The sequence below is a fragment of the Panthera tigris genome, chromosome C1, assembly GCF_018350195.1.
Source record: "Panthera tigris isolate Pti1 chromosome C1, P.tigris_Pti1_mat1.1, whole genome shotgun sequence".
NCBI lineage: Eukaryota > Metazoa > Chordata > Mammalia > Carnivora > Felidae > Panthera > Panthera tigris.
In genome coordinates, this window is record NC_056667.1 from 79108751 (window position 1) to 79128561 (window position 19811).

At 38.3% G+C, this 19811-nt stretch overlaps 1 protein-coding gene and 1 long non-coding RNA gene across 3 annotated transcripts; one reads left to right on the top strand and one right to left on the bottom strand.

The window, feature by feature from the left end:
• Positions 1 to 240: 240 nt before the first annotated feature.
• Positions 241 to 19158, bottom strand: DNTTIP2 (deoxynucleotidyltransferase terminal interacting protein 2). 2 transcript variants are annotated; one of them, XM_007073417.3, is made up of 7 exons: positions 19063 to 19158; positions 16393 to 18035; positions 14424 to 14562; positions 11613 to 11708; positions 10036 to 10200; positions 8400 to 8509; positions 241 to 598 (listed from the first exon to the last, which is right to left on the bottom strand). In XM_007073417.3, the coding sequence occupies exons 1-7, from the start codon at positions 19132 to 19134 to the stop codon at positions 505 to 507; spliced, it is 2319 nt and encodes a 772-aa protein (XP_007073479.2). In that variant the 5' UTR covers positions 19135 to 19158; the 3' UTR covers positions 241 to 504. The 2 variants fall into 2 exon arrangements, 1 of the variants encoding a protein (XP_007073479.2); XR_006221704.1 differs by lacking the exons at positions 241 to 598; positions 8400 to 8509; positions 10036 to 10200 and adding exons at positions 14861 to 14899; positions 15716 to 15764.
• LOC122241524 lies at positions 9487 to 14586 on the top strand. Its single transcript, XR_006221705.1, has 3 exons — positions 9487 to 9818; positions 13296 to 13482; positions 14457 to 14586. It is a non-coding gene; the product is annotated as an uncharacterized LOC122241524 (long non-coding RNA).
• Positions 19159 to 19811: the final 653 nt, after the last annotated feature.

Genomic DNA, 19811 nt, shown 5'->3' on the forward strand with positions numbered 1-19811 from the left:
AAAATACTTTGGTTCCAACTATGCCTTTTATACTTGAAACAACTGTAGCTTCACCAATTTTCTGGACCTAAACTTGGAAATGGGCATTTCCTGTCTACCATCTCCCCACACCCCCCCCCCACACACACCCCTACGTGTGAATCACGGTATTGTTTAGCTTTATTATAGAATTTTAAAGTTTTTGTATATGTTAACAAACTTTATACTTTCTAAATGTTTTTTAATTCAATTTTCTTTAAATAACTAAGTGTCGAAAACTTTACAAAAATGTTAATCATCTTAAAATGGTTGATGTTTTCCTTTTTCTCCCTCAAAGGGTCTAAGGATGGGTGGGTCTTTTGTAGACACGCTTGTTTTTATCCCAAGGGGTATGTGATTGATTCTCCCTCAAGTCAACTTCTTTTAGACAGGGCCATTCTATATTAATTTGTGTGATGGTGTTAGTTCTCAAAAACATCTTGAGTAAACAAAGAGATGTAAAATACGTGGCTTGCTCGGTGAATCTCAATTGCGAAATTTCTTCTTCTTTCGAAACTTCTTTCCTGCTGCATTTGCTGCTTTTTCAGCCATGATCTCTGAGTACTTCCTTCGGTTATATCTAAAAAGAAAACCAAACCTTTAAGTTCTAAAGTATGACATTAGAAGTTAATGTAATGGTGGCTGTATAACTTCTAACCCTCAAAACATTTTTTGCATTATCACTGTTTAATCACATTTGTACTAAGTTGCACCATGTGAAGCTGTACCTGGAGCTGGGAGACTGAGCAGTGAACAAGACAGCCACATTCCCTACCCTCATAGAGCCTGCAGTCCATTGAGGAAAAAATGGCAACTGTAAGGGAGGGCTTTTGAAAACTTTCAACCACTGGACACCCATGCACTATATCCAGTTATCAGATGGTATCAAATGCTTTAAACATTTTTTGTAGGGTGAAAATGTAAAAATAGACTAATGCAGAAGCAGATATGAGGCTCTATCTATCTTTAAGCCAGACATTAAAGAGATCTGCACTAAATTATTTTTGTTTTGTTCATGAAAATATTTGTTTTTGTTAATGTGTAATGGGATATTATTTTAAAAGGAATTAATAAACATTTTTACAGTTTCTTAATTTTAATTGCCATTATGTCAAATATTAATAAAATGTAGTACACAAAAGTTCAAAAGAAGGGCTTATCAGTACAGTTAATTAGGAAAAAGTAAAAATTATCTAACCTGTAAAATTAGCCAGAAAGTTCTAGACCACTTTCACTGTTACATAAATCTGTTATTACTAAAGCTGAGGATTAGCTAATACTCTCTTTAAAACAGAAGCTATTTAACAGTTTTAAGAAAAGCAGAGGGGAGGGGACCTGGGTGACTCAGTTGGATGTGTGACTCTTGGTTTTGGATCAGGTCATGATCTCATGGTTCATGAGTTGGGAGTTGGAGCCCCGTGTCTGGCTCTGTGCTGACAGAGTAGAGCCTGCTTGGGATTCTCGGTCTCCCTCTCTCTCTGCCCCTCCCCTGTGCACAGGCTCTCTCAAAAATAAACATTTAAAAAATAAAACAGAAGCTATTGAAGCCCATTACAATATTACAGCTCACTCAATCCCACAAGAAGTCAGCACCACAATTTACACACATTCTAACAAATGTAAGATTACATTAAAAATGAAACAAAATCATATGTGTTCAAACTTCAGTGACATTAAAGTAATATAGACTGCTGTACACATGGGATGTTACATATGAATCCAATGATGACCACAAATCTAAAGCCGTAACAGATACACAAAAAATGAAGAGAAAGGAATCCAAGCATAATACTAAAGAAAGCCATCAAACCATAAGGGAAGAGAGCAAGAGAAGAAAGATCAGAGAAAAACTATAAAAACACCAGCAAACAATTAAAATGGAAATAATTACAACCTATCAGCAATTACTTTAAATGTAAACGGCCTCAATGTTCCAATCAAAAGACACAGGGTGAATGACTGAATAAAAAAAGAAGACTCCTCTATATACTGCCTACAAGAGACTCACTTCAGCCTGAAAGTGAAGGAATGGAAAGAGATATTCCGTGCAAATGAAATGGGGTGGGGGGTGGGGGGGCAGGGTAGCAATACTTGTATCAGATGAAATAGACTAAAAATAAAGGCTGTTGCAAGAGACACAGAAAGGCATTATATAATAAAGGGATCAAACAACAGGATATAACTATTGTAATTTCTATGCATTCAATATAGAAGCCCCTAAATAGATAAAGCAAAAACTAACAGACATAAAGGGAGAAACTGACAGTAATACAGTAATTGTAGGGAACTTTAACACCCCATTTACACCAACAGATAGATCATCCAGATAGAAAATCAAGGAGAAAACAATGGCTTTAAAACAACACGCTGGATCAGATGGACCTAACAGAACGGTCCATCCCAGGAACAACAGAATACACATTCCTTTCTTTTTTTTAATACGTAATTTATTGAAATGCTTTTCTTTATTTACTTTTTAATGTTCACTTATTTTTGAGGAAGAGAGAGAGAGAGAGAGAGACAGAGAGACAGAGCATGAGTGGGGGAGGGGCAGAAAGTGAGGGAGACACAGAATCAGAAGCAGGCTCCAGGCTCTGAGCTGTTAGCTCAGAGACCGATGCGGGGCTTGAACTCACAGACCATGAGATCATGACCTAGGCTGAAATCAGACACTCAACTGACTAAGCCACCTAGGCGCCCCATGAATACACATTCTTTTCAAGTCCACATGGAACATTCTCCAGGATAGGTCATGTGCTAGCTCATAAAACAAGTCTCAATAAATTTACGACTGAAATCTTACCAAGCATCTTTTCTAAAGATAATGATGTGAAACAAAATGAATTATAAGAAAACAAACACATGGAAGCTAAACAACATGCTACTAAACAACCAATGGGTCAATGAAGAAATCAAAGAGGAAAAAAATACATGAAGACAAATAAAAAATGAAAATGGTCAAAAATCTTTGGGACACAGCAAAAGCAGTTATGAGGGAACTTTATTGTGATAAAGGCCTACCTCAAGAAAAATACTTCAAACAATGTAACCTTACACCTATGGGAACTAGGAAAGAACAAACGAAGACCAAAGTTAGTAGGATGGAAATAAAGATCAGAATGGAAATAAATGAAACAGAGACTAAAAAAACAAAAAAGCCAGACTCGTCAAGAAAAGAGAACTCAAAATCAGAAATGAAGGAGAATTAATAGATACCACAGAAATACAAAGAATTATAAGAGAATACTAAAATAAAAAAAGTATATGCCAACAAATTGTGGACAACCAAAAAAAAAAAAAAAAGATAAACTGCTAGAAACATAAAATCTTCCATAACTGAATCAGAAATAGGAAATTTGAACAGACCTATTACTAGTAACAAAACTGAAACAGTACTCCAGACTCTCAACAAAGTTCAAGATCAGATGGATTCACAGCTGAATACTATCAAACATTTAAAGAACAGTTAACATCTATTCTTCTCAAACTATTCCAAAAAATAGAAAAGGAAGGAAAAACTTCCAAATTCAATCTGTAAGGCATTTTCCTGATACTGAAGCCAGACAAAGACACCACAAAAACAAAAAAAAAACCCAAAACACTATATGCCTCATGAACAGAAATGTAAAAATCCTCAACAAAATATTAGCAAACCAAATCCAACAATGTTAAAAGAAATCATTTACCACCATCAAATGGGATTTAATCCTCAGATTCAAGGGCAGTACAATATTTGCAAATCAATGTGGTGCATTAGTAGGAAAAAGGATAAAAACCACATGATCATCTCAGTAGGTGACCAAATACAACATCCATTTATGATTTAAAAACTCTCAACAAAGTGGGTTTAGAGGAAACCTACCTCAACAAAATAAAGGCCATATATGAAAAACTCACAACTAACATCATACTCAATGGAGAAAAACTTTAAGAGCTTTCCTTCTAAGATTAGGAACAAAACAAGGATGTCCACTCTCACTAGTTTTATTCAATATAGTACCAGAAGTCCTAGCTGCAGCAATTACAGAAAAGAAATACAAGGTATCCAAATTGGTAAGGAAAAAGTAAAACTGTCACTACTTAGATGACCTGACATACATATAGAAAACCCTAGACACTAACAAAACACTAACAAAGTGTTTAACCCTAGATACTAACAAAACACTAACAAAGACACTAACAAAAAATAATCAGAATAAATAAATTCAGTAAAGCTGTAGAATACAAAATTAATATGGAAGTTGCATTTCTGAACACAAATAATGAAGTAGCAAAAAGAGAAGAAAACAATACCATTTACAATTGTACCAGAAAGAAAATACCTAGGAATAAATGTAACCAAGGAGATTGAAACGACCTATATGCTGAAAGCTTTAAGACACTGATGAAAAAAACTGAAGACAACACAAATGGAAAGATGTATCACACTCATGTACTGGAAGAATTAATATTTGTAAAATGTCCATAGCACCCAACATAATATACAGAATCAGTACAATCCCTGTTAAAATACCAACAGCATTTCTTGAAGAGCTAGAACAAATAAACCTAGAATTTGTATGGAACCACAAAAGACATCAAATAGCCAAGGCTATCTTTAGAAAGAAGAACAAAGCTGGAGGTATCATAATCCCAGATTTCAAGATATACTACAAAGCTATAGTAATCAAAACAGTAAGGTACTGGCACAAAAACAGACACAGATCAATGGAAGAGAATAGGGAACCCAGAAAATAAACACACACTTACACGGTCAGTTAATCTAGGACAAAGGAGGCAAGAATATACAATGGAGAAAAAGTCTTTTTAATAATTGGGAAACCTGGATAGCTACATGCAAAAGAATGAAACTAGTCCACTTTGTTATTCCATACACAAAAATAAACTCAAAATGGATTAAAGAACTAAATATGAGACCTATAACCATAAAACTCCTAGAAGAAAACATAGACAGTAATACCTTAGGACATAAGTCTTAGCAACATATTTATGGATAGGTCTTCTCAGGCAAGGGAAAACAAAAGCAAAAATAAACAAGTGGGACTACACCCAAATAAAAAACTTTTGCAAAGCAAAGGAAACCAACAAAACAAAAAGAGACAACCTACTGAATGGAAGATTTATGTGGAAATGGTATCTGATAAGGAGTTAGTATTCAAAATACGTAACTTCCACAATTCAGACCAAAAAAACCAATCTGATTAAAAAATGGGCAAAGGGACCATAACATTCTCCCAAAGAAGACATACAGAAGGGCAATACACATGAAAAGATGCTCAACATCACTAATTACCAGGCAAAATCAAATCAAAACCACAGTGAGACATCATATCATACCAGTCAGATTGGCTAGTATCAAAAATACAAGAAGCAACAAATGTTGGCAAGGATTTGGAGAAAAGGGAACCTTCGTGCACTGTTGGTAGGAATAGAAATTGGTGCAACCGCTGTTGAGAACACCATGGAGGTACCTCAAAACATTTAAAATAGAAATACCATATGACTCAGTAATTCCACTAGCGGGTATTTACCCAAATAAAACAAAACCTCAAACTTGGAGAGATATATGTACCCCACCCCCCCCATGTTTATTGCAACATTATTTACAATAGCCAAGATATGGAAGCAACCCAAGTGTTCCAAGGACAGATGATGAATAAAGATGGTGTTAGACACAGACACATAATGGAATATTATTGAGCTACATAAACAAATGAAATCTTGCCATTCATGACAACATGGATAGACCTAGAGGATATTATGCTGAATGAAATAAGTCAAAGAGAAAGACGAACACTGTAGGATTTCACTTATATGTGCAATCTAACAAACAAAAAACAGACTCTCAAATACTAGTCAGAATGGCTATTATCAAAAAGAAGTAACAAGTGTTGGTGAGGATATAGAGAAAAGGGAACCCTTGGGCTTGGTTGGTGGGATGTAATTTGGTGCAACCACTATGGAAAACAGTATGGGGGTTCCTCAGAGAGAGAGACAGATAATAAACTGATGGTTGCCAAAGGGAGGCTGGTGGGGGAATGGGTGAAGTAGGTAAAGAGGATAAAGAGGCACAGACTTCCAGTTGTAAAATAAGTCATGGAGATGGAAAGCACAGCAGAGAATATAGTCAAAATTACAAAAATGTATGGTGAGATGATAACTACCCTTATAGTGATGAGCATTTTGTAATGTACAGAATTGTCAAATCACTACATTGTACACCTGAAACTAATAAAACACTGTATATCAACTATGCCTCAACAAAACCAAAAACCACATACAACGCTGAAAATCACATTTCCTTCTGTATATCACACTTACTTCTTCTGTTCCAAGACATTCCTACTAATGGAACATATGACACATTAAAAATGTTAAGTTCCCTATCCTAAAGTATTCAGAGGCCAGAAACCTCTTAAGGAGAATGTTGTAGAAAGAATTAAAACATTCCATGGGCTAGTAGAGTGTTTCACATAGTGTGATACATAAATTTAGGTGACAGACAATATTCACTTAAAGCAATGTATTTATCTTCAGGTACATTACAAAAATTATAAGCCAACTAACCCATTTATAGTAGGCAATATAAAGTTCCCTTTTATTTTTTTCTTAAAAATTTTTAAGTTTATTTATTCTGAGAGAGAGAGAGAGAGAGAGCGCGCGAGCGAGCGCATGCCAGCAGGGGAGGGGCAGAAAGAAAATCCTAAGCAGGTGCCAGTGTCAGCGCAGAGCCTGATGTGGGGCTTTCATGAACCGTGAGATCATGACCTGAGCCAAAGTCAAGAGCTGGATGCTTAACCGACTGTGCACCCAGGGGCCCCTCAAGTTTCCCTTTAAAATAAAAGCAGGCAACATGCAGATGATGCAAACATGAAAATGGTACTCAGTGACTGAAGTATAGGAACAATGAACTGTAAGACTACCTCTAACCTGCAATTTTATGAGTTTCATTCTACGAAATTTCTAGTTTACTGCCATCTTCCTCATGCTATTACTTTTTAGTGAAAGCACTATCAACACTGCTGTGATTTCTGAGATTCCTAGCATCGAGATTACAAAATACAGGCCAATTTTTAACCAGAACATATGGATCACACTTAGTAAGCAAAGAATCAGCTTGCACCACACCTCTGTGGGGATGGAGAGAAAACGACAGGCTTGAGATAGAATAGGAGAGACAGTCTGAATGTGGGATTAAAGGAAGTGCTAACGGATGGATGGTGATGCTGTTCAGTGATGAGGTACAGAGCACTGGGAAAGGATCAGACTGTATTGCAAGGGTGGGGTCAGGAAAGACCAAGTTAGCCCTTAGAGGTGCTTGTGAGATATCCACTGGATGCTCCCGAGGCAGCAGATGGCTATGTGGGTATGGACTCAGGAGAGATCCGGACTACACATAATACATTTGGAAGCCAGCAGTATATAAATTATAACTGACGCCCTATGGGGGATGAAACTCCCAAGGAGAGAGTAGTGAGAAAAGAGCATTGCTTATTTCTAAAATTTTTACCATTACCCAGACTAATTAGGTTATGTAACACTTGGGTTTAATTTGTTTTCCATGCTGACAAAGTTTTTAAAACCCTTTGACAGACCTTTTCGCTTTTGCTATTAAACCAATCTGGAAGTTCAACAAGGGTTTCTGTATGAGGTATGCTTTTAAATCTCCTAGAATACACACATAGCTGCTTTAAGGACATTTAAACATACTCCCAATTGCTCCCATCTTAAAAAAATCCTCCAACTCCACTTCCACTTCACAAACTTCAAAGAATTGTCTCCATGTCTCCAACTCTCTCCAATCCAGTTTCCTCCCCATCACTCCCCTAAAACTCCTGGCAAGAATGCTGTGACCCCCACGTAAATCCAAAGGAAGTTTTTAGTTCTTATTTGATCTCTCTGCAGCATTTATTCCTGTTCACCATTCCCTCCAGTTTATATCTGCTTGTAACACTCTCTTTCCTGCCTGCTATGACACTATGCCATCCTGGTTGTCTTAATGTCCGTTGGCCATTCTTTCCCAGTCTCCTTCACAGGTTCAGTCTCCTCTAGCCAGTCAAATATTTACGAGCTTCCATGTAAAGCAGTAGTTCTAAACTGGAAACTGCTTATGCCCCACAGGGGACATCTGAAAATGTCAGTAGTCATTTCTGTCACATATTGGGAATGGAGTGCTACTGGCTTATAGTGGGCAGACACCAGGGATGCTGTTAAACATTCTATAATGCACAGGACAGTTCCCCCTAATAAACAGTTATCTCATCCAAAATGTAAATAGTGCTGCCATGCTAAAGCATTTAAAAATTACCTGAAATTTAAAAGTTTATGTATGTTCGAAAGGAAAGCATATGTAATTCAAAATGAAACATAAATTCCTTTACCTTCTGAACTCAGAATCAGCCAGCAGTTCTTCCACAATAGTTCTCTTCCTTTGTTTTTTGGGAATTCGGGAATGATAGAAGTCAGCTGGATTGTCAACAATGGTTCCAATCTATGAGCAAATGATTGAAACAAGTCATGTAATACTTGAATGCTAAGTTGCCTTCATATTTCAGGGTAGCTCTAACAAACTGTATTTATAGAAAGGAAAGGAAAACCCAACTTAAATTGAACTGATATTAAAGTTAGTTTTGCCATTTTTTTAAAGCAGAAAGAAGTCACTTATTCAATTGGCATTGAGTCCTACTAATGACATTTCAATAGAATTTATAGTAAAGTCAAAAATCCTTTTATGTAATTTAGTGCTAGGCAGTACAGCAAACTCTTGATGAACAGTGTAACTAGAAAAGTGGGACAGAGAATTTAAATTCTTTTACGTTTTAGTTTCTCAATATAACTGACACATAAATTCTACTACACGCTTATTTGATCTCATACGTTATCATAAATGCTACCTTCTTAGTAACCACTCTGTTCATACATTCAACCAAGTAAAACTTACAGTGTCTACTATGTGCCAAATACTGTGCTAAGTGTTTGGGAAACAAAGACAACATCTGGCTCCTGCCAGCAAAGAGCCCACAGTCTTAAGGAAAATCCATAGACAGGTAACTAAAAGATTAAAGCATAACATATTATGCTGAACAAAACACTGCAGATGCCATGAAAAGATAAGTGACCACTTCCACCTAATGGAAGTCAGCGTTTCACAAGGATGACATTTTAGCTTAGATTCGTATGGGCAAAATTTCACCAAGCAAACATAGCAGAGCTAAGTACATCATGCAAAGTCGGAATGCCAAGACCAGTCTGTGTATATTCTGAAAAGACAGTGGCTGAGTGTGTTGAAGCTTAAGAGGGCTATGTGACAAAAGAAGGGCTAGTTAGCCAGTTGGAGTGCAGACTGTATAGACTCCACCCTCTATGTCATAAAGAAACATCGAAGGTATCATTGCATGATACCTGTGATATCACTGAGCAGAGATGTATCGTGAGCAGACTGCCTTTTTTTTTTTTTTTTTTTTTTTTTGTAAAGAATAGATGACTGGCTACAATGTAAAGGATAGACTATAAGGGAGAGCAGACCTGGAGAAGAAGGACTACTATAGTAATTCAGATGACTGACAAGGTAATCAACAAGAACAGAATAAAGTTGACAGCTACCAGAGGGTGAATCAACTGGATTTGCATCTGCAAACACTTTGAAAACCAACTTTTAACTTATTTTCAGCATTTGCCTGGAGATGACCCTCTACCTGGAGAAGTGGAGTTTGGTGCAAATGATTCCCTATGTCCTCCTCCATCTTGTAAGGATTCTTGCTGTTAGGCTAATCAACTTAGAGGTGCCGTAACTTTTAGAGGTATGACCTGGCAACTTAGTTACCATTTGCAACACCTTCTCTCTATGGAGAACGCCATTACAAGTTGGTGGCCAACTGGGTTCTGGCCATTATTACACAGCCTAAGCAGATGTGCGTCATAAATATTCATCTGTGTTAAGAGTAAACAGAAAGAATACTATAGTGCTCTCCAAACTAAAATCCACAGAACATCACCACCACCATTGTTGTTTCATACCTGGAAGTACTTGGGGAAGCCATCCCTATCATTTTTCTTGTAAAACCTTTTTGGGTCCATGCTAGCTCTCATCTTCAGTGTTTTGAGATCATTTTTAAGTTCATCTGTCAATTCTGGAGCTTTCATACCAAACCAGCCATCACCCGCTGATTTTTGTCGTTCTTTCTGAAATTCAGATTTCAAGAACAATTAAACTGAAAATTCTGACCTTAATAAGCAGTGTATAAACTATACCTCATTCCCTCCAAAATTATATATAGAGAATTTCATGAATTAAAAACAAAAGAGGTTACTTTACAGAATATATTAGTCCTCAGATTCACCTTTCATAAAAGAAATTGAATCACAAGTGTTTACTTTGGTAAATTAGGCACAGTATTATCAGTTTCATAAATGAGGGTTCCTTAAAATTTATTTTGTGTCTTAGTAAGAATTGCTGATTTGCCGGAGAATAACCCACACCTTTAATCTTTATTCTGTAATCTGGCCTACACAAGAGATAGTGTATAAAAACATTTTCACTTCTGGAGCTTGTATGTTAACATTAACATTTTTATTCAGTCACCCAGGTGACTCAAAGTCACTTAGTCTGACCAGTCCAGAAATTTATGTTATTTCTAAAATTAAAAAAAAAAAAAAAAAAAAAAAAAAAAGGATTCTATTCTTTGAGAAACTCCCAGCAAGTTATTTACCTAATTTTATTTTTCATTCATACAACATTATGGAGTGTCTACCACATGCCCGTAATGCTCCATCTTAGTGCTGAGACATTACCAGGGAACAGCCTCAAATTTCCTTCAAGCTCCCTTGATAACTTTACCCTTATTAGTTGAAATGGCAGATGGAAACAATCCCGTATTTTTACAAAAGAAACTAGTTTGTTAGGGGTGCCTGGGTGGCTTAGTCGGTTGAGCATCTGATTTCACCTCAGGTCATGATCTCACGGCTTGTGAGTTTAAGCCCTGTGTCGGGCTTTGCGCTGACAGCTCGGATACCTGCTTCAGATTCTGTCTCCATCTCTCTCTGCACCTCCCCTCTGTTTGTGCACTCTCTCTCTCTTTCTCTAATATAAACTTGAAAAAAATTAAAAGTAAATAGTTTCCTACCCTCTCAGTGGGCAGACTACAGAGACCTGGGTTTTTTTTTACATTAAGTTCCCTACGACAGCTTACAACAGAGCTCTTAACTCTTTGTGAACAGTACCTATAAACCAAGAGGTGTGGACAGTAACCTTATATGCTGGCTGTCTAAGGAAGGGGAAAAAAAGATTTTCACCAAGTGAAAATCTATATAAAACGTGTTTATGAAACTGTATTTTATGGGCCCTTAAATTTTTGTGACAACTTTCTTTGCAAATACATTTTTTTTTAAGATTTTATTTTTCTTACATAATCTCTACACCCATTATGGGGCTAGAACTCACAACCCTGAGATCAAGAGTCACGTGCTTTACTGACTGAGCCAGCCAGGTGCCCCAAAAATACATATCTTTAAGTTACACAACCATGGTGTATAAGCTGAATATATATAGTCAAACGCACCTAAACATTCTAAATAATGAGAGCCACTATACTTACTCTGCGTTTTTTCTGAAGTTGATACTTTGATTCACTATACGGTGGGACACAGTAGTTTTTTTCAAAATCAGGAGTAATGATGGTTTTCTGCAAAAGCTGCAAAAATATTAAATTGGTTTTAAAAATATCAGAATATCATATAATCTTTTCCAACATCTTTTACCTTCTAAGCAAAACATCTCCCACACTGAAGACTACTCCAAATATATTAGCCCTCTTTATATATAACCATACTACTGCAAAGTTGTTTCAGTCCTTAAGTTTGTAAATTCTATTACAATAAAAATGCTTTAGAAAGCAAACTGAAGGATTATTTTAGGAAACTTCATCTTAAATTTCTTTTTCTAAACTAAATCAGCACACATCAGATTTACATTAATTTGTCTAACTTGTTTTCATGGATTTGCAACCAGCCACTTGCACCAAACTGGAAAATAAAGTCAACAAGAAAAATCCCATAACAGCTCTTGAAATCTCTGAAAAAAACAAGCAAAAAAACCCTAGCCTTTAGTAAGTTCTTTTGATGTTGGTAAAACAGCTTCCTCTGATCTGAGGAGTTGATATTAAGTACAGTGATATAAATCTGATTAAACAACACCCACTTTTTTATATCAACGAAATCATCCTCTCGATAAATCTGCTTTGTACAATTCAACAACATATCTCAGACACTCTTTTAACATCAATTCACACATAGATCAACTTCATACTTTTTAATAGCTGTTACGCACTATAATTTTTCTTCCAATATTTAAGTGTCCATCAAACCTTTTCCCACTTAAACACTATAAACATCATCTCTACACACATATGATTATTTCTGTAAGATTCTAAGTTTTGACAGGTACTGCTAAATTGCCTTGTATTCAAGTAAGGTTAAATCCTACCAACGGTTAATCAGTGCCTTTTTCTTTACATTGCTACCAACACTTGGTGTTTTTGTGTGTCGTTAGTGGTGCCTTATGGCTGTTTCCATTTGCTGTTGATCATCTTTTTGTGTATTTATTAGTTATATACAAGTCTTCTGTGGGAGATGCCTGTACTTTTGGGGGTTCTTTTTCAGAGGTTCTTCTGCATTTTTTGTTTGCATACGATAAACAAATATTGTCATAATACTATTTATGTTACTAAAAAGTGCTTCAGGGTAATTAGTCCTCTCCCATAGTGTAAGAACTAAAGAAGACTGCTCCTGAGCCCTCAAAATAGTTCACAGAAATATTAATTTGGTCAATAATATTTGAAATTAATCAATTCAGAAATCCTCAATTCAGGTTCAGGCGTAGGAGTTTCTGGATAGTAGAGTAGCAGTCTAGACTTTCCTTTCACTCAGAAATGAGAGCATGACATTTATTTAGCAGATTGTTAGGAGCTTGTTGTGTATCAAGTACTATAGTGTGAGTGAGTGAGTGAGCGAGTGAGTGAGTGTGTGTGTGTGTGTGTGCATGCGTGTAGAGAGAGGTTGGGGGGTGGATGCCACTGACCAGTAGTGGGTAGAGGCCAGGGATGCCGCTACATATACTAAAGTGAACCAGACACGTTCCTACAACAAAGAGTTACTAGCACAAAAGACCAGTATTGCTGAGGTTGAGGAATCCTGTTTTAGAAACATAAACCCAAAAGACAGGAAAGTAACAATTACATTATATGATCAATAATGAGTCAACTCTATATTGGGTGTTGCAGAAGCACAGAGATGGTGGAAAAGACTAGAGTTGGAGAATGTCTCCCAAAGGCAGTGGTCTATGAACTCTGCACTGGCTTTGGAAAGAGCAGAACATGTTCAGGAAACACAGCATGTGAACACAGCTGAAGGAACAGAAGCACCTTGTTTTGAAGAACCACTGAAGGACTTAAACAGGAGAATTTCATGGTTAGATTTGTGTTTGTGTGTTTTTTTAAGTAAACTCTACACCCAATATGGGGCTTGTACTCACAACATGGAGATCAAGAGTGGTATACCACATATACAACTTCCAACCGAGCCAGATTTGTATTTTTAAAAAGAGAAATCTAGCACAAGTATGGAGGGTGGCTCGAAGAAAAGAATAAAGAGACCACTGCAGTAGTCTAGATGAAAAAACAAAGCCCTGCACTAGCCAATGACAGTGGGGTGAAAAGGAGGGAACAGAGGACAAGGATGTAAGAAGCGGCATCCTTTAGGCTCAGTGATTGACTGCAAAAGGAAAAGAGATTTTGGCATCATTAACCAGCACACAGAATACTGAAGAAGGAGCTGGTTCCAGCCAGAAAGAGAAGGAGGGCTATTAGTGAGGTCGAATGCCTGAGCAAATCTGAATAAAGAGTCCACAGGCACAACAGGATTTAGACACAACAGGCACAACAGACCTGAAGGGACAGCAAGGCTAGAAAATACAGATTTGGGGAAGCCATGCACGGTTGTGATGAAAGAGGAGGGTTTGGGTGAGGTTGCCTACCTGGGATTTCCTTCTGCAATTATATGTATAATTTTAGGTCTACATGCAGGTATGTATTTTTCCTGATGGGGGGAGTGGGCACCCAGTTTTCAGATTCTCAACAGCATCCAGGACAGTTAAGAACTAAAAATATAGCAGGAAAAGAGAATAAAACACAACCCCTGGGATAACTGGTAGGTGCAAGAAGAGGAATGCTGATCCTGTATTATTTTTCAAATGTCATCTTTTATAGCTAGGACTTTGAGGGAGGGAAAAGGAGCACAGTAGGCTAATGTGGTTTTCCCGCAGGAAAATTAGTCTCTTATCAAGGACTAATAATTTCTAGAAGTGACTGCATAGTTCTGTGAAAACCAACAGGACACTCCGTGTAACTTACCGTGTCTTTCTTTTTCTCCTTGATCTGTGTTAGGGTTCTCTTGTTTGACTGTAGTTTGTCTGCATTGAAATTAATATACAAACCACCCAACTGCTTGATACTCATACCAGGGTCTATGCTGCTGCTTGTCAACTTCAGACTGAAAGAGAAACAATCACTTAAAGATCAAGTAATCAAATAAAAATGGAAACAACTGAGACTGTATTTTTATTTTTATTGTTTTTTTAAAACTTTTTTTGAGAGAGTGTGTGAGTGAGTGGGGGAGGGGGTCGCAGAGAGAGAGGGAGAGAGAGAATCCCAAGCAGGCTCTGTGCTGTCAGTACACAACCCAACGCGGGGCTCGAACTAACAAACCGTGAGGATCATGACCTGAGCTGAAGTCAGATGCTTAACCGACTGAGCCACTAGGTGCCCCGAAACTATATTTTTAAAATCACCTTTTTCTTTCTCTCCTTTATTGCCAATGACCTCTCCCCCTACAAAAAAAAGAAAAATCTTACTTTTACAATGGATTCTGAAAAACTGAATACATGTTTTAAATCTAATACAACCATTTAGAAGAACATTCTAGGATGAATAATGAATGAAAAAAGTTTTTTTGATTTCCTAGATTTTCTTAAAGATTAAGACCACATAATATGCCAATGTACTTCATAAAGGAATTTTATAAAGAAAAGAATTACAGAAAAGAAGAGATACATCTGGCAGTTTAGCTCAACTTCATACACAGGCAGTGAGTTAACAAATATACACCTGCCATCGCTAATAACAATGAGAAAGGTTTTGAACTTCCAAGTTACCCAAACTTAAAACGTTTTCCTGGGTAACTAAGGGCATTTGGTAATGCTTCTAAATCAGTGAGTTTTAAACAGTAATGAGTATCTGTATTTCCCACTGAAGGTTTTTAAAAATATAGAAGTCATATTCCAGGATCTACCAAATCGGAATCTTCTACAGTTGGGTCTGGGCTCCTGCTATATTTATGTAATAAGAATTTCTACTTTTATATTACTGAAAGGTCCTGTTTATAAGCAAATACATTTGGACTTAAAGTTACTTTCTTACCTAATTATTCATATAAACAGCAGTTGAAAGCTTTGATCAATCTCTACTGGAAAGTGAAATCACTACTGTAGTGGTTTGGCAGTGATTCTCAACCCTAAAGGTACATCAGAATTATCCTGGAGGAGAGTGACTTTAAAAAATAATAAATATGCCTGCGGCTAGCCTCAGAGGTTTATTTCATTGGTTTAGAGTGAAGACTGGGCATCCATTAATGTATAGGCCCTTACCAAGGATGTCTGTATTTCCAGTGGATACACTGCCACCAGGGACCTGTGCCTAGAAAAACAAATTTAAAAGAGAAAACAAAAGAAACTAAAGAAATAGCCCCAAACATTGGTACTTTTCAATGGGTGACAGATTATAGGTGATTATTTTTCCTCCAGCTTTTCTCTATTTTTCAACTTGTCTATGATCCGCATGGAGGAAAAGAAAAAAAAAAAAGTTCCTTTCCTTTCATGTTGTTCTTAACTATCATGTAGGAAAATCTTTAATAGATTTCTAATAGGTCACTGGTGGGAGAAATACGACTAACAAAGGCACACACAGAGACCAGGGAAATGGGGGATAAAAGAGCTCTTTCATAAAGAACCTGAGGCAGGGGCTCCTGGGTGGCTCAGTCCGGTAAGTGGCTGACTTGTGCTCAGGTCATAATCTCACAGTCTGTGAGTTGGAGCCCCACATCTGGCTCCCTGCTGTTAGGGCAGAGCCTGCTTCAGATCCTCCCCCCCCCCCACCCCCTTCCCCGCTCATGCTCTCTCAAAAATAAACAAACATTAAAAGAAAGAAGAAGAACATGAGACAGTAATTTTCTCAATTCCCTTGATTTCTTTTATATTTTTATGGTAAATTAGCCACTTGAAGTATGTATCAAAAACCTACTTTTAAAAATAAAGGTAAAACTTACAGTTTAGACTTTGTGCTATTTAATAAGTCGTCTTCATCACTAAAGTCATCATCTTTATTTCTGTCAAGGTCTGATGGTTCTTCACTTTTTTCATCTTCTTCCCCCTCTTCTTCCTCAGTGGCAACCTCACTTGCCTTGTCTCCCTCATCCAGGTAAAAATGTTTATCAGTACTCAGTCCGGGAGTTGTGTCGATTACAAACAATGGGTTGTCACAAGACATATTTTCTGAGTCTCCATTTAATGACTCCTTTTGACCATTATTTTCAACAAAACACACAGTGTCCTCTTCGTTCTCACTGTTTTCAGACTGCTGGCTCTCATCACTGCTGAGCACTAATAAAACAGAATCACCTTTATCCAGAGATGTGTTGAGCTCAGACTTGAACAGTTTGGTTTCGCTCTCAAAATCTATATCCCTTTCGTCATTCATGTCTTCATGGATACCTTTGACCGTGCACTCTTCTTCTTCATCACTACCACCACCAAATTCTGTCAGGTCACTTGTTTTTATGGTGTTCTTTCTCTCTTCATTCCATCTGTCCACTTCTACCACTGCAAATGTCTGAGCTAACGATTTCATTATAGCCTCACAGTTCAGATGTGAGGACTCTGATGTAGTTTTGTTATTTTGGGGGGTTGACTGCCTCTGAGAAACTAACTGCTGAATGTCAGTGTCCTGAGGTTCAGAAAGGCTCTCCAACTGAGAATTTTTCTCATTTCTTTCTTTCTCCTCCTCTACCATTCCTTTGGATTCTTCATCTAAATTCTTACAATTTTGTTTTGTTACTTCTTTGAGAGGTACAACACTGGCCTGTTTTTCCTCTCTTAGATTAGAATGTTGACGTTTTTGCACTGCTTTTTTTCCCCCTGAATTTCTGTGGAAGGAATCATCAAAGTCTTTATAAGTTTCATTACTATAGAAATTTGGCTTATTTATCTGAGAAAGAGATCTTGCAAGTAAACAAGCTGTTTGTCTGGTATCTGAATCCTCTGAATTCGTTGGCAAATTTATAATCTGCTTTTCAGTTTCTGGTACAACGTTAGTATATTTCTCCTCAGTTTGTGACTGTAATTTCTTCTGCATACTTCTTGTTGTTCTCATAGTTGTAACTTCAGAAAATGAAGAAATGTCTGAGTATGATGATTCAGCATCAGAAATAATTTCTGCATATAATTCTTGGTTTGGCTCACTTAGGGATTTAGCCTTACTTCTTCTAGTTCTTGTAGTTATTAATGTGGGCGGCACAATTCTAGAAATACCTGAGACATGTGATTCAGCTTCAGAGTCATCGTCTTCTTCAGCATGAGACTGATTTATTGGAGTTATTTTCAGCCTTTTCCTAACACTAGACACCGGGGTGCATGCAACCAAGATCTGCCGTCTCCTAGTTACTCTTAAGATGGGATCCTGGAGCTCAGACACAGAAGAACAATCTGACTCTGCCTCAGAGGTCTCTCCATCAGTATACGGCTTGTTTATCTCTGGTAATGAGACTGTAGTTCCGCTCTTCCTCTTTCTGCTTTTAGGAGTTCTAGGGACTGGACTTTGTTTCCTCGTGGTTTGTGATTCAGCAGTAGTTGGGTCAACAGGTGGAGATTCTTTCCTGCTTTTTGGATGTGCCTGAATTCTTTTAGCAGAATTCTGGAAGTCAGAACAAATACACTGTCATTTAGGTAGGGCTGGAATTAGGGCAAAGCGAGTGAAATACTCCTCTCAGGAGCAAATTTTAAGAGGGCACTAAAAAACTCCAGTGAGATTAATACAAAGACAACCACCACCACCACCCACAATTAAAGAAAAAAAAAATCAACTTAAATACTGGATCTGCCCCTGCATTTGCAGGACCCTTCCTCATAACAACGAGTACCCATGATTTTAGAAAGTAAAAATAAAAAACACATTGGATCTGACTCTACATTTGGAGGACCCTGCCTCAGTCTCCTCCCCAAGACCTAGATCTAACTTTAGGGACAAAACAAGTAATTGAAAATTTTCTGCACTGAGTTATCAAATGCCAAATATGCTTGGTGGACCTGCATTCCGACACACACACACACACAGGAGAAGAGAGAAGAAGGGAAATACTAACTCTGAGCACAGATGTGTTTAGGAACACACACACACACCAGTGGAATCAGTCTCCCTTACCTTCACGTACCTAAAGGAATTAACGCTCCATTCCCTTGGCCGCACAATCAGACCAGCGGACCACTAGCGCCACTAACAGCCACCAGGCGGCGTCACTGAAGCTCTCCCCCACGCCGAAATAAAGTGCTGAGGCCATTACCAGCTCCCCCACGTGAAAACGGTCACCTTCTTTTCACCCTCATCAGACTCGTATTTGGTTGCCGAAATTAATCCTCCTTCGTACTGTGCTAACAGGTTAAAAGGCCGCAGCCGTGCACCTGCATTACGGAGGTGTACTGCCCGAAGCAAGTTACCTGACTTCTCTGTTCCCTGCTGAGGACTGCCTTAAAAGATCACAGCGAGGACCGAAGAGGTAGCTACGGGCTTGGCAACGGGCCTGAAACAGGGCAGCGTGCGACCGGCTGGGGCCCTTCCCGCCGCTCGTCCTCACGCTGCTCCGCCGGGCCTGCGCGCCGCCCTACCACCCAAGCGCCGTTCTGCGAAGCGGCGGGCAGAAATGACGGCACGCTGCGACCCCTACCTTCTGCTGGGAGTCTTCAGCCAACGTGGCTTGGATCGTGGCCTGAGGCCGTCCGGACCTGGTTACCACCATCTTCCCGGCTCGCGGCCACCTCGGTTCCGGCGCCCCGGAAGTGCGTCAAAGAAGCGACTTGCTAGCCTTTCCCGCGAGGATTCCGGAACTAGCGAGACTCTCGTGCCAGTCTCCGGCCCACGGACCTAGAAATTCTCAAAGCCACGGCTTCTAGCGTTCGCTGCGGTGTTTGCTGTGGAGGACTGATCCACCGGCCTTCTGCAGGGAGTGACCTTCGTGGCGGCGGCGGAACCCGCAGTGACCGAGGGCCCCGTGCCAGTTTCACACAAAACTGGAAAATTGCATCTTCTTTCCAACTTCATCCATCCTCTTATTTGGCAGTTCTAAAGGTCTTAATGTAGTCATGGGTGTGACCGAAGGAATCATTTGCATTGTTTATAATACCTTTTTTTTTTTTTTCAACATCCTGCCCTTATTCGTACAGTTAAATAGTAATAACATTGAAAGACTCTTTGAGGTAAAGATGTATTTGTTAAATGTCTCAGAAACACGGAGACTAGTTAGGAAGCTGTGTGATCTAAAGGTGGGATGGTAACTAGTGATCGGAAATAAGCAGAAAAGAAGAAATGTAAATTGTAAAGGAGAGCGATCGTTTTGTTTTGTTTTGTTTTTGTTGCAGTGAAGGAAATGACCAGAATCAAAAGGCGTTTCATTTTCTTTTAGGATGAAGGATGGAG